The sequence below is a fragment of the Mustela nigripes genome, chromosome 4, assembly GCF_022355385.1.
Source record: "Mustela nigripes isolate SB6536 chromosome 4, MUSNIG.SB6536, whole genome shotgun sequence".
Classification (NCBI taxonomy): domain Eukaryota; kingdom Metazoa; phylum Chordata; class Mammalia; order Carnivora; family Mustelidae; genus Mustela; species Mustela nigripes.
Genome location: NC_081560.1, coordinates 145,048,460 through 145,063,399, shown reverse-complemented (window position 1 = coordinate 145,063,399; position 14,940 = coordinate 145,048,460). Strand labels below are relative to the sequence as shown.

General features: G+C 50.7%; 1 protein-coding gene across 4 annotated transcripts in view; it reads right to left on the bottom strand.

Moving 5' to 3' along the window:
• The window catches only part of TSPAN14 (tetraspanin 14), a 58,401-nt gene that overhangs the window by 12,702 nt on the left and 30,759 nt on the right, over nt 1–14,940 (bottom strand). For all 4 annotated transcript variants that reach the window (XM_059397928.1, XM_059397927.1, XM_059397930.1 and 1 more), the window contains exon 2: nt 13,016–13,113. In XM_059397928.1, coding sequence (XP_059253911.1) covers nt 13,016–13,096 — 81 coding nt within the window. In that variant the 5' untranslated portion in view covers nt 13,097–13,113. The remainder of the gene's footprint in view (nt 1–13,015; nt 13,114–14,940) is intronic.

The following is a 14,940-nucleotide window of genomic DNA, read 5'->3' as shown; positions in this document are numbered from 1 at the left end:
ACCAACACCACACAAGTTTCTAAACCAGAGACGATTTCTTCCATATAAAACAAAATACCTGGTCTCTGCAGATGAAGCTGCCTATTTTTCTGTGTAAGTTCTTTACACCATGCTGGCATCTGCCTGCCTTTCGTCAGCCCCTCCCACTAAATACTGGGGCCAGGTTTGCCTAGGACTCACCTCTCCAAGGCATATTCTCACACTTTAAGACCTCCCTGCCGCCATTGTTCACTACTGGCCCCGCAGGGGGACTGGGGGAGGTGGCCGGAGTGGAAAGGGAAGGACCTTTAAAGAAAGCCCCCACCACCACCCCGGGAGATCACACCCTCTTTCGAATCACAGACCACTTTCAGAGAATGCTTACGTGCCCAATATTTGGGATGGGATTTCAGAGGGCTCGCTGACCCCTAACCACTGGCTCCCACAGAAGCCCTGCCAGCACCTGATCTGTCCATTTCACAAAGGAGAACACGACGAGCCCAAGAGGGACAAGATCAAAACACCCAGCAGTGGAGGAGAAGGGCCTAGGTCCCAAGTCATTCAGCAAATACCGCCTGAGGCCCTCCTAAGCACCAGGTCCCCTCTCTTACACTGGGGTTGGCACAGAGGACTCAGGCAAAGCCCCCAATGCTGTTGGACTTTCAACTCCAGGGAATGACATGAGGTCCTGTATATGCCACGCTAGTTTCTCAACTCCTCAAGCCTCCCACTGAAATTAACTCGTGGCTGAAGGCCTTGGTTCTTCTTGATGGGGTGCACGAGCAATTCCTTTGCCTCCCCAAGCTTCTGACACTGTAGGGCAGGCAAACCCGAAGGTGACCTATCACTGCCCACTGAATCTGGCAGGCTTCCCACCCCGCCACTCCTCAAGTGACACCCTCTCGCCAGAGCTGGAGGTCAAGTCTTCTTTCTGTTTATCTGACCTGACCAAACAGCTGGTCATTCCCTCCTGCACTGGTCTGGTCAGCTTTGGGGACACGAAGCACTGGTCACTCTTCAGCCTCTCCTGCTGGCTCGCCTTCCTCCAGGCACCTCTATGCGCTGGTGACGCTCACTGCTCTGTCTGGGACCCCTCCCCGTCCCCCAACTTCTCCAGAAAAGGCCAAAATCACAGGGCTTGGAAGACCTTCTCTACACAGCTGACCCACACACCCGAATCTCCGCACCTAATGTCCATGTGACTCGGAACCTAGCTGACAACACTGCAGTCTTCGCACGTCCCAGCCCCAACCCGCCCCTGCCAACTCCTGTCCTTCTCATTAAACGGCACCATGGCCGCCTCACTCAGTTGTTTAGATCAGAAAACCTACACCTCATGCCCTCCAAATGCATCCAGAGCAAACGGGGGCCGAGCAAAAGCCCAGCCTGGCTCACATCCATGGTCAAGCTCTACACAGAGGCTTCGGGGTCAGAACAGGAGGCTGTCATGGAGGCTGTCCTTCCCTGTTCCTCCCTGTGTCCCCAACGGCACTGCAGCAACTGCCTTACGGATTCCCATGACAGCCTCCCTCCCACCTGGCACCGTGGTGGCCGGTGAGAGAAACCTGAGAGAAATCTGCCCATCCAGGACCCCCAGCTGAGTCCCGGCCAGCTCCCTCCCACTGCAGCCCAGATTCCCTTCTCTCCCAACGACTGGGCACTACGAAAAGTGCTCATGGTTTTTTTCCATTCTGTTTTAAATGAAGAACTAACACGAACTAGCACCAGAAACACAGGCAGGGTGGGGGAGGGGGTCACATGTCAGATCATGGGTTCAGTGAACACTGGCCCAAGCAGGAACTTTGGGGACCAATTCTAGAGATGAGAAGACTGAGGGAGGACCAGACAGGGGAAGTGGCCTGTCTGGGAGCTCACCCAACAGCCCTGTGAATGAGCCAGTCCAAGACACGTGCCAGCTTCACCCAGCTCCCCATGGGGCCCCTTCCCCGGATCTCTTTGGAGCAGATGGTCTGTGGGGCTGGGCTGTTGTCCCTGGTAGCCAACCATCTGGGAACGACAGTTCAGCTGGGTGCTTTCCAGCCTGAGAGTAACCTCCTTTGTCTCTCTTTTATGACCTGATTAAATCCCCTCCCAACGGATAGGGCCAGACTGCCGTTAAGCCCAAAGGGAGGCCGGCCTTGGGCCGTCAGGTCTGCCGTCCACTGTGGTCACCATGGCAGGTGGTACCACTCTTTCCTGGGTGCCAAGCCCAGCATTCAACACTTCTCGTGCTCAAAGGGCCCCTCTCAAACCCCATCACAGGTGTGTGGTACTATTAACCCTTTATCAAACAGGAAAGCTCAGAGGTACAGTGACTTGGTTTTCTGCCCAAAGGCACACAGGGAGCCAGTGGCAGAGTTCAAACCTAACCGGGGTGTCTCCGACCCTCCTGACAGCACTTTAACCCACCACCCACGGGGGCCAGGAAGACAAGTAGCAGTCTGAGTCCCCACCGAGGGGGGCTAGGATGGGCACCTGTGGCATGGGAGTTCCGCAGAAGGGGCTTACGGGCTGTGTGACTCTGAAGCCCACACCCCATATCTGCAGGTGGTGAGGGTCACTCTGTGTCCCACTCGGTGGCCAGGAAGTAGAGCTTCCCTGGGCGTCACTGTAAACATTACTGACCCCTCCCCACAAGGCAAAGGCCCCTTATTCTGGGGCCGCTCTAGGCTAGAAGCCCCACGGAATCCACTCACCACGTGAGCAAGCCTGTGGCACTGCACCCAACAGGTTCAAGCGACAGCAGAAGTGCAGACACCTGTCTGGGCCCTGCTGGATGGGCAGAGGGTTCCAACACCAAGCAACTTAAAAGCAGCCCGTCATCCCTCACAGTTTAATGGCCACCGCCTCTTGCGAGACTGCATTTCGATGTATGTAAAAGGCCTTGGGCAATTCTTGCTGGCCTCAGAGGCTTTCCAGCAGGGAGCTCAAGGCAAACCACCAACAGCAATGCGACCCTCTCAGCTCCGGCCCCCTGGCCTCTAGTTGTTGCGAATCCCCTGGCTGCCAGAGGCTGACATTCAAAGGGCTGCCTATGGGAGTCCCAGAGAAAGGGCCAGAAGGAGACCCAAGAGTAAGCCAGACTCAAGACCAGAGTAGTGCTGAACACACAGCCCAAGTCGGCTGGACCTGGTTCCCATCTCTACTTTGCACCTTCCTGGCAACAGGACTTTGTGCCAAGCCCAGGAACTCCTCTGTGCCTATGATTTCCTCTGCAAAACAGGGATGACCTTTCCTAGGTCATAGGAGGGTTGCAGGGATTGGAGGAAGTGTAACACAAGTGACATGCTTACCCCAGGACATGGAGCTGGTCCAGGGGAGCCCTGCCCTCCTGCAAGGGAGGGGGGGGGGGAGCAAAACAGAGACATCAAGGGGCCTTCCAGATGCCATCAGCATTTGCTGACTCTCTGCGCCGCACCCCCCAGTAACCCAGCCCTAGCCTTTGTCCTAAGACAACAACTCTATACTCAACCTGACCCTGAGAGCCCAGGGGGCTGAGAGTGAGTCTCAAGACTTCTCTCCGGGCCAGGAAACCTCGCCCTTCAGGACTGTAGCCACTCTGAGCCCTACAGAGTCCAGGGAAGGCCACTTTCAAACAGTCCCACATTCAAAGAGTAAAAACTAAGCCACTTCTCGCTCGAAGTCTGGAAGGTCTGGAGCCGGAAGGGACACTGGAGCCCAGCTTCCTCATTAGTGGGGAGCGGAGCCCAGGCCGGGTGGTGCCTCAGATGGGGTCACACAGCTATCACACACCAGCTTTCCTCCTGCCGGAAGGGTGGCTCTGAGAATAAGAAGTGTGTGTGCCCTTTCCAGCACAGCCAGCAAACAGATGCTAGGGGCCCCGGAGAGGAGGGGTAAGACTACCCAGAGGGCTCTGGGGGCAGTTTCCACAGATGTCTCTGAGTTTCCAGATAACAGACAGCCGACCCCCACCAAGCCCCGCCCAGGAATGACTGTGTCAAGGCCTTCAAGAGGAAGGAAGGAGAAGGGCAGAGTCATCTGAGGGAAGTTAGAAGCAGCCCTCCAGGCAAGGGAGAGAAGGAACCCCAACTGAGCCTCAGCCCCACCTTCACCCCAGTCTCCACAGTCTCCACTGCCGGCACAGTTCAGTGAGGAACAGTGGGGCAAAACCGAAATATGAAGCCAGCATTGACATTTCTGTAGAGGGCCAGACAGTAAACATTTTCAGCTTTGTGCTGATGTCTGTTTCAAGCACTCAACTCTGCTTTTATAGCAGAAAAGCAGCCACAGATAACATGTTAACGAATGGGCAGGGCTGTGTTCCAATAAAGCTGTACGTGCAAAACCTGGCCAAGATCCAGCCAGGCTTGTGAGCCACAGTCTGATGAATGCTGTGCTGAACTTTCACACTAAAACCACGTAGACCTCGGGACCAAAGACATGATTTCCTTCAGCTTGGTCCCACGAACCCTGGGTATCCCTATAATTCAAGTCTCCAACCTGGTCATCTTTATGACTGGAACAGGTCATAATAAATAGCCTGAAACCATAAAAACAAAATCCCAAGGGATCCATCCCCACGATGGAATATTATAACTCTCAATGTGGCGGTGCCTGGAGGTGGGCCTCTGGGAGGTATTTAGGGCTGGATGTGATCACGAGGGTGGGGCCTCCATGATTAGTATCCTTATTAAAGAGGAAGAGAGACCAGACCTCTCTCTGCCACGTAGGACTCGGCAAGAAGGCAGCCATCTGCAAGCCAGGAAGAGAGCCTCACCAGAACCCAACCATGCTAGCACCCTGATCTCAGACTTTCAGCCTCCAGAAAAGTGAGAAATTACATTTTTGTTGTTTAAGTCAATGAGTTGATGGTATTTTGGTATGGCAGCCTGAGCTGACCGAAACAGGAGGATGTTTAAATGAGAAACTATATCTAGCATCTGATCAAAAGTTACTAGACAGGGTGCCCGGCTGGTTCAGTAGGTAGAGTGTGGGACTCTTGATCTCAGGGCTGTGAGTTCAAGCCCCATGTTGGGTGTGGAGCCTACTTAAAATAAAAAATTTACCAGAAGAAATACAAAAATTTACTAGATTGGCAAGAAGGGAAATAAATGTGATCTATAACAAGGAAAAATATTCAGTAACTAGAAAAAGACACAAACATGACAGAGAAGGTGGAATTAGCTAAGACATGAAAACAGATCATTGTACACACCCTTGGGGATTTAAAAGGAAATATAAACATAATGAGGAAAGAAATAGAAAACAGAAGGTCAAATGGAACTATTACAAATAGAAAATACAACAGTGGAAATATAGAATTCACTAGATGGGTTTAACAGCAATTAGACACTATAGGAGAAAAGATCAGTCAACTTGAAGACAAAGCAAAAGAAACTATTTGAACTGAAGGGGAGGGGTGGGGGAATTGAACAGAGCCTCAGTGACCCACGAAATAACAAGCAATCTGAGAAGAAAAAGGGAGAGATGTATATTTGAAGAAATATGTATATTTGAAGAAAAGGGAGAGGTGTATATTTGAAGAAATAATAGTCAAAGTAGTCTTAAATCTGATGAAAACTATAAACCCACAAACCCAAAGGCCCAATGATCCCCAAACAGAATAAACAAAGAAAACCATACCAGCCTGTATCATAAGAGAAACTATGGAAGTGAGCCAGGAGGGGGAAGAAAGGACACATTACATACAGAGTACACATACACCAGATATTTTAACCAAATGAAAGAAAATGTTTCAAAATGCGTGAGATGCAGAAAAGAGTATCAAATACCCATACTAGGAAAGAAGATCTAAAATCAATGATCTAATCTACCTTAAACAGCTAGAAAAAAGGCAAAGTAATCCCAAAGCAGAAGTGAGGAAATAAAAATAGGAGCGGGGGCACCTGGGTGGCTCAGTTGGTTAAACCTCTGACTCTTGACTGAGGCTCCAGTCATGATCTCAGGGTCGTGAGATCAAGCCCTGTGTCGAGATCTGCACTCAATGGGGAGTGTGCCTAAGATTCTCTCTCTTCCTCTGCCCCTCCTCCTCTGATTGCACAGGCGCACTCTCTCTCTCTCTCTCTAAAAAAAATTTAAAATAATAATAATAATAGGAGCAGAAATCAATGAAACAGACTTAAGATAGATGGTGGTAACAACTGCAGGAGAATATGAATGGACCTAAGGCCCCTGAACTGTGCATGGAAAAATGGCTACAATTCTAAATCGTTCTGTATGCTTTACTATAATTTTTCAAAAATAAAATTTAAAAATACTTTTTAAAGTCTTTAAAGATATCAATGAAATTCAGAACAAAAGAACAACAGAAAAAGCACCATCTAAACTAAAAGAAGTCAGATCCAAGAGTCCATTCTAACATAGAGCGATGGGAGGCGGATGGATGGTTTTCCTGAGGATGGGGTGGGAGGGAATGACTACAGAGGGGCCCAGGACAGTTTCGGGAGTGATAGAAAGGTTTTATATGTTCACTGGGGTGCAGGGGTTCCATGGGAGTATACAGCTGTTAACTCACCGAACTACACACTGGTAGTGGGTAAGTATTATTCTATCAAATTTACACCTCAATAGAGGTGGTATTTTTAAAAGTGTTTCTGGGTGAAAAAAAAAAAAAAGAGAGAGAGAGAGAGAAGAAGATGGGAAGATGGGAACCAAGATGGGAACAGAGGGCACTCCTGCGCACAAGACAAATCAGTAGACGGGTCATGCCAGCTATCTACTAGGGAAGGATGCAGAGTTACACACATCACTGGTTGGCTAGACTTGACCCCAATCCTGGGAGTGTATAATAGTCATGTGCACTTGGCAATGACCACAGTGTACTGTGAACAGCCTCCACTAGAAAACCCTGCTGATGATCCTGGTTTCCCACATGCCCAAGTGAGAGCAGGAGCTGAAGCCCCGCAGGGAGTAGCACCAGGGTGTTCTAGTGGAATCCCTGATTAAGCAATCTTTGCCCTTGGTCTTGGAAAGTGCAACTATGGAAAAATACACATACACACACCCAGGAGATAAGGCGATCTATTTCCTATGAATTGGGGCAACCCTTCTAGAGAAGTAATTTTGACGGTATAAATGTGTCAGCCAGGTCAAAACAACATACACACTCTCTGACCCATTTAATCCCACTCCTGGGAATCTATCCCAGCAAATAATTTCCTTCCCTTGCCCAAAGGGAAGAATCTGTACTATACCAAACTAATCTCTGCATCCTTATCTAGGATAGTAAAAAAAATTGGAAACAACCGAAATGTCCAATATGGGAATTTCCAAAAATACAAGAAGAAGACTATGTGGCAACCTAGAACGTTCTATGCTAGCAGATGCTGACATGAAAACACAGAACTCATGACCGCAAGGTTGCTCTCACAAAGATGGGAAAGTGTCCTCGACTGCAGACAGGATGGAGCACGTGGACGGGACGGGGTAAAGCTGGGGTGCCTTGTGCAGTCTTCTAGAATTTCCATGCAACTACAAACGTTTGTTAAATAAAACTTGAAGAGAAACAGTTATCATTTCTCAGCAATGGAAGTGAAAATATTATTTTTATTTCACTACACACATTATTAAAGCCCTAGACTTTCTCTTTGTACTCATTACCCAGAGACAGAAGCAGAGAAACTGCGTTTGAGACCGGGCGGTCAAGCCTTGGGATGTGGTGTTACATGGAAAGAGTTCAGCTCAGATAAGGGCCATTCTAGATCAGAGTGATGCAGAGACCTGAGCTCAACACGGGATGTGGGGAGCCCCCTATCAAAGAAGGTACACCGTATAGGCCAAAGAGAATTAGATCCTCTATCCACAAAGGTGCTGGGGGCAGGGGGAGGGAGCTGACCTTTCACGCCTTCCCGGTCAGACTTGCTCTGCCTCTCAGACCTATCCCGGTCTGCCTGGGACAGGCCTGTCATTCGGGCAGAATTCTTAATAACCGCTCTTTCACTCTTAAAAGTTTCCTGACTTGTCGCCCTGCTCCTGGGAGGTCTTTGTGGCTTTGAAGGAAGGGACCCGAAGCCACGCTGGCCACAGAGTACAAACGCCTGTGGCTCCCCTTTCACCTACAGGCTCCAAAGCTAATTCCTGCACTCCCTGAGAGCAAAACAGCGGCTCGGCTCAAACCTGCCCACGTCTCCGAGAAGGCCAGGGGCAGGGGGCTCTCCTGTCCACAGAACACAGGCTCATTGTCTGTGCCACAAGGGGCCTCAGTTCTTCACCGTTCATCCGCCTCTGAAATAGATCCAGGCAAGGACTTCATCTGAACCTTCACAGGTCAAACTCGAAGCTGGTGGTGGGAAGCGATCCTGCGGTTGCAGACATCCTCTGAATCGTCCCCTCCAGGGGATTCACTCGGCTAGACCAGGAGGGCTCGAATTCTTGGTGGCACCAGGTGGGGCGAGAACAAAAAACAGGACCCCCCGCAGCCCTTCCTCTAGGGTATCCCTCTCCCAGCGGCCCGTCCTCTGCCAGTCAGAGGAGACAGGTTTCTAATCTGAATCGTGGGAAAGCAAAGACAGTACGGAACGAGCCGCCTGAACCATCTGTTCGAGGCCGACTCAGTGGCACTCCGCATGGCCACAGTGTTGAGCAACAGTGCCACCAAAACCGGAACTCTGTACCCCCTCAATACTGACTTCCCCTTCTCCCCTCCCCCTGCCCCTGGCAACCCCCCTCTCCTGTCCATCTCTGGGAACCGGACTACTCTCGGGATCGCCTCTAAGTGGGGCCACACAGGATCTGTCCTTCTGTGATGGGCTTATTTCACTTGCCATGAAATCCTTGGATCTCACCCGTGCTGTAGCATGTGTGTCACAATTTCCTTCCTTTTTGAGGCGGAGAAAGATCCCGCTGCATGCACAGAGCGTGTTCTGTCTCTCTATTCATCTGTGGGTAGACACCTGAGCCGTTTCTGTCTCTTGGCTGTTATGAATAATGCTGCTGTGAACACAGGTGAGCAGACTACTCTCTGAGACCCTGCTTCTTCATTCTTCTGGGTCTATGTCCACAGTGGAATTGCTGGATCCTATGGTAATTCTATTTTTTGACATTCTGAGGAACCTCCATACTCTTTTCCAGAGTGGCTGCACCATTTTACATTCTCACCAACAGTGCCCGGGGATTCCAATTTCTCTACATCCTCGTCAACATCTGTTATTTTGGTGGGCGTTGTGTGTTTGCTTGTGTGTTTAATAATAGCCATCCCGATGGGAGCAAAATGGTATCTTCTTGCCATTTTGATCTGCATTTTCTTTTTTAAATTAATTATTTATTTGAGAGCACAAGCAGGGAGGAGGGGCAGATGGAGAGGGAAAAGCAGACCCCGGGCTGGATCCCAAGACCCTGGGACCATGAGCTGAGCCAAAGGCAGATGCTCAACCGACTAAGCCACCCAGGCACCCCTTGATTTACATTTTCTTAAGACAAAATGACATTCTGCACTTGAAACAGAGCTCACTAATAAACCAAAGAATGACTATGATTTAAAAAAAAAAAAAAAAAAAAAGGCAAAGGGGCACCTGGCTGGCTCAGTTAGTGGAGCACACAGCTCTTGATCTCGGAGTCATGAGTTAAAGCCCCATGTTGGGCATGAAACCTACATACGTACATACATACATACATCGATAAATACATTTTTTTAAGGAGAAAGTGCTTATGCCCTCACAACACTCCGTCATCTAGAAGTACTGTTTCCCCGATGAACCCTATGAAGCCCAGCTCCCTGCTCACCCCGTATAGACACTGACTGCGTCCCCATTTGTCCTCTCAAGAGAGTATTTAACAGTCCCTTGGGAAAATCTCAGCTGTGAACCGAGGGAGAGAGCTTTAAAAACCCTGGTAGAGTGTGCAGGTATTGGCTATGAAGTATGTCAGTATGCAAATAATTCTGAATGGGGCAAAGTGCTCAACACAGCCTTGTTTGTTCTGGCTCCCAGCATGGGTCAGAGAAACGACAGGCTGCTGTCCGTGTATCTGAACCTGCTGCCAAGCCCAGGTCTGCCCACAAAGCTGCAATGCCATCCCTCTGTTCACTGTCCCCTCGTCAAAACAAAACAAACACAAAAACTCTCTGTGCAAAATGATTATCTATGCTTTACTTCAAAATAACGGGTGGAATGGGGTGTGGGGAGGGAATATAAATTAAACAGGATCAGCTAGGAGTTGATCGATGTTGAAGCAAGGTGATGGGAACATGGGGGGGGGGCTGTTAGATCGTTTGATTTTGGTTACTTCTTCCATTTCAAAGAGAAAACTTCGCAGATGAAGTAAGGCTTGGCACATGACTGTATATGTTTCCAGCAACTCTGGGAGGCAGGAGGCAGTCTGTGACATCAGCATTTCACCAAAACACGAAGCCTCCTCAGGACCACTCAGTGTGGGTGCAAGTCCAGCCTGGCACCTGGGTGTGGGCCTCCCACTGCACCTACCCTGTGTCTCCCAGAGGGCCCTGCACCCCGCTTCTCAGGCCTCACCACACACTTGAGCTCTGGTGCAGAAGAAGAGAGCAATCAGTGCCAAGGACCCCGAAGGGAGGCATCTGGGTTATTCTCCCCGCCAGCTCTCTTGTGCCTCATTTCCCTGACTGCTCCTTTTGTCCCTTCCTGCTTGGCCCCCGGGCACACCAACTGAGAAACAGACTCTTGACCACACACTTGTCAATCCTGCAGAATGGAGTAACACGGTAGCACCCTTCACTCAAGCAAACTTGCTACCATTCCGGATCCAGGAGCTCCAGTATTCGAATCTGGTGCTGCCGAGTTGTTACTACTGGGCAAGTTGGGAAGCTTCCCAAGAGCAAAGAATCTGTTCTGAAAAGAATGTGAAGAAATGGAGATTAGCCGGCCCTCAGCCACAGCAGTGAGAAGTTTTGCTCTCGCTGCAAAATTCAGGATGACCTTCAGAGGACAGGCACAAGACCAAGTAAGCAGAGCCTGTGGGTGGGAGAGAACAACATGTCACCTGGGTATCCAACTGACCAAAGTGTCAGACTGCCTGCCAAGGCCAGGGGGCCCTCTGCCATACACTGGGCTGGTGGGCAGGGCCTCCAGGTGGGGCCAGGGAGGGAGCAGGGCAGGTCCAGTTAGCCATACACAGCACGAATGAGGCAGTCACAGGCCTCTCATTAGGAAAATCCCACAGGAACCACATCGACTGTCCTATATTGCCTTATTTCAAGGGAAATGATGAAGTTGCTGGTGACAGGTTATCCAGGCAAAGAAAAATATGTGGGGTGAGTGGCCAAGCCACTGAAACCCACCCTGTTTCTCCAGAACAGAAACCCTCTAAAACTTTGAGATAAATCATCAGGAGTTGATGATGCTATATGAAATCAAAGGTAAAAGTTGAGAAGTCTTAGTGATCTGCCCTGTTTGCAAGAGTTCCGGTCCAAACAGGGCATTGTAACATCTGCAGTAGAAGCAAAATGTGGCATGAAGGCCGATCACTCTGTCCCTCCTTCTCTATGCACGCCCCCCCCAAATCCTGAAGCTGACCAGCAACGCTTGCTGAAGGTGCACGATCGCGTCCCCTCACCCACCCACAAAGACTCAGTGTCTGCTTCTCCCTGGACTGGGCCCACTGGTGACACACACATGCTGTGCTACCTCCCCTAATGCCCTGACCATCTCCAGCCAGTGCCCGAGTTCTCTGATCTTCTTTAAGGCAAGAGTCCTTGAAAGAACTATCCTGAGTCACAGTCTCCACTGCCTCACATCCCGCTGGCCCCCCAGCCAACCCCAGGTGGGTTTCCATCCCCCCAAACCAGGACACATAGCGGCTCTGACCAGGGTCACCAACAACCTCTACCTCTTCAAAGCCAATGCCAATTTTCTGTCCTCATCCTACATTACTTCCCTGTGCATAGCTAACTGTTCCTCTCTACCTGGAAGGCTTCTGCAATACAGAGTCTCCTGGCCTCCCCTTAGCCCGCTTATTCACAGCCAACTCTGGAGCAGACTTCCCTCTTCAAGGAAGAGGTTGCTTCACCTCTAGCAACCCAGGACTCCATAGTCACACCTCTGCTCTTCTCAGTCAACACACTCCCCCTCCGTGATCTCATCTAGCTGCCCCCCCCAACCTTCTCTGATGTGGCCAAGACTTTCATCTCTAGGATGGTCACAGACATGGGAGATGGACATGTTCATGTGGCCAAGAGACCATTCTAACACTTCTATCCCAAAATTCTCAGGATATGGTACCAACACCCATCCCTTCACTTTCCAGAATCATTCTAAAACTCGTAACCTACCAAGACCAAGAATTACTAAAAGAAGTAGAAAATAATTCCACCTACTTACTGAGCATTGTAAGGTCCTACATGACCTGGTTCCTTCATGTCTCTGTCCTCACTTGTGTCCCCTCCCCCTGCACTCACTGAGCTCCAGCGACATGGTCTTCTCTTTGTCCCCTGCACATGCCAAGTGCATTTCTGCCTCAGGGCCTTTGCAGATGCTGCTCTTCCAGCCTGCAGCTTTCTTCCCAGACCCCTACTGGCTGTGTCTTCACGGGTACACTGGTCTCAGCCCTTAAGTCATCTCCTTGGAGTGCCCTCCCTTGACCTCCCTAGCCAAGAAGCTTCTCCCTCCCTGCTCTGTTGCTCAGGAGGTTAATGTCATTACTGGTTAAACACAAGCACCATAAGGAAAGGGCTTTATTGCCCTTGCGCACTCTTACCTCCCAGAGCGCAGAACAGCGCCTGGCTCATAGTCAAAGGGGCACAAAGTGCCCCGCTGCCAAGGTCTCGTTGGGAGCATCCCCAGGGCAGGGAAGGCGGAAAGCAGACCTGCATGTGGGCCAGAGCTCCAAGTGTTTCTGAGCCTCCAAGGCTGGGGTAGGGGTCCATTAGCCTGGTTTCTGATCATGCAAGCTATCTCCATCACAGTACTTAGCAGCCTGTTGTATAGCATTAACTTGTCACTGGTTCTGCCTAGGCAGGGGCTCTTCGCCCTGCCCGCCTTCTCCCCCAGAGCCTCACAGCAGGTCTCGCCAATTGGCAGTGCATGAAGAATGCGATCCACTGAATAAAGGACAAGGCAGGGGACAAAGGTTGCTCTCAGGGACTTACCCAGAAGACGATGTTGTAGCTGAAGAGCAGGTACTTGTACCAGCAGCTGACCTCGGCGTTAGAGTATCTATAATAGTGCATCTTCCGAGAAGCGGGACCTGTGGGCAGACAGGGGGTGGTAAGACGATACGTGTGGATGCAAAACCCCCAAAACTCCTCCCCCAGGAAGAGCCAAGGTGAGGCTCACACACAGACTTTAGAAGTCTCCAAATTGTTCCCGTGTTCCTGCATGAGTCCGGGCATCACTTTACTATCAGTGCCAGCTACAGACTGGGCAAGAATCACGCTAAGTCAACTTTCTAAAAGCAGCCAAAAGAAGAAGAGAATTTTTTAAAGAATGGAGGATGCCAACTTTTATTTATTTTTTTAAAGATTTTATTTATTTGAGAGAGAGAGAGAGAGAACACAAGCACAGGAAGCAACAGGCAGAGAGAGGGTGAAGCAGGCTCCCCGCAGAGCAGGGAGTCCCGATGTGGGGCTTGATCCCAGGACCCCAGGATTATGACCTGAGCCAAAGGCAGATGCTCAACCGACTGAGCCAGCCAGGTGCCCCTACTACTTTCCTTCTGGAACCCAACAGCAATCCAGGTGGGCCCTTATCCTCCACCACCCCCTGCTGCCGAAACAGAGGCTCTGTGGTGGGGAAGGGGGTGGGGGTCTCAAGTTGATCCCTGGGGGGCAGGCAGGACCTAGGGCTCCCAGGAGAATACTCACCCCAGCCCCTGTTCTCCTCCCACTTTCTGGGGCTGAGCGGGCGGTGGGGGTGCAGGGGGGAGGCAAAAACAGAAAAGGCTACTCAGGCCTTGAAGATACAACCCACCCACAACTGCCAGGAAGAAACCAGCGGCTGCCACCTTGTCAAGAAAGGGCTGCTGCAAAATCCCTTCCTGGGAGTGGCCTCGGTGGACTGACCACGGGCTTGTAATGTTCTGAGCAAGTGATGCCAAGCAGGGACACGCAAACCCCACCCTTCTGGAATGGGTGCTGTGACCGCTCACCCTCCTGGCCACAGGGCAGCACTGACAGGCGCAGCAGCCTGGACCCACCATTCGCTCACCTCCTCCCTCAGAGGGTGATGGGAGAGTCTGGCCCATCCGGCCTCCAAAACCAGCCAGGAAGGGGACAGCGACCCAGAAGCCCCCGCCGCGCCCTCAGCATAGGACTTCCACACAAGTCCCCTTCAAGAAGGGAGTACGAATGCAATCCCAGGCACCAAGGGACACCATGGACACAGGACACACAACAGGCCCCTGGGCAAGTTCCTGCCTTCTCAAGGCCTCAGCATCCTCAACAAACTGATCCCTAGTGTCCCTGGTGCTGAGGGACCCTGCTGGCAGCATCACATGCCTCCTTCCAAATATAGATCTGAGGGCTCTACCCTCTGCAGGTCCTGAGAAGTAGGTGCAGGTTGAGGCCGAGAATTGGCATGTTTGATAAATTCCCCGGTGATTCTGACAAGCCTAACGTCCCAGGTATCAGCCCGGGCACCAAGGGCCGCCTGCAAAGGTAGAAGGACTGTGCTAGCCACAGCCCAGCACACAGACCAGAGGTAGGGTCGGGATGCCTGGCGGTAGGCAACTACCTAAAGGGAACCAACATTCACTCATTTGTGTTTCACACAAGACAAAACCCCCAAAGCACTGGGTTTTTCTCCAACTACAGGTGACTGGCTTCATGCATATAGAGAAAAAACTTTTTAACTTAAAACTCAGGCAGTGATCCAAAGGGGCACATGCACCCGAATGTTTATAGCAGCAATGTCCACAATAGCCAAACTATGGAAAGAACCTAGATGTCCATCAACAGATGAATGGATCAAGAAGATGTGGTATATATACACAATGGAATACTATGCAGCCATCAAAAGAAATGAAATCTTGCCATTTGCGACAACATGGATGGAACTAGAGCATATCATGCTTAGC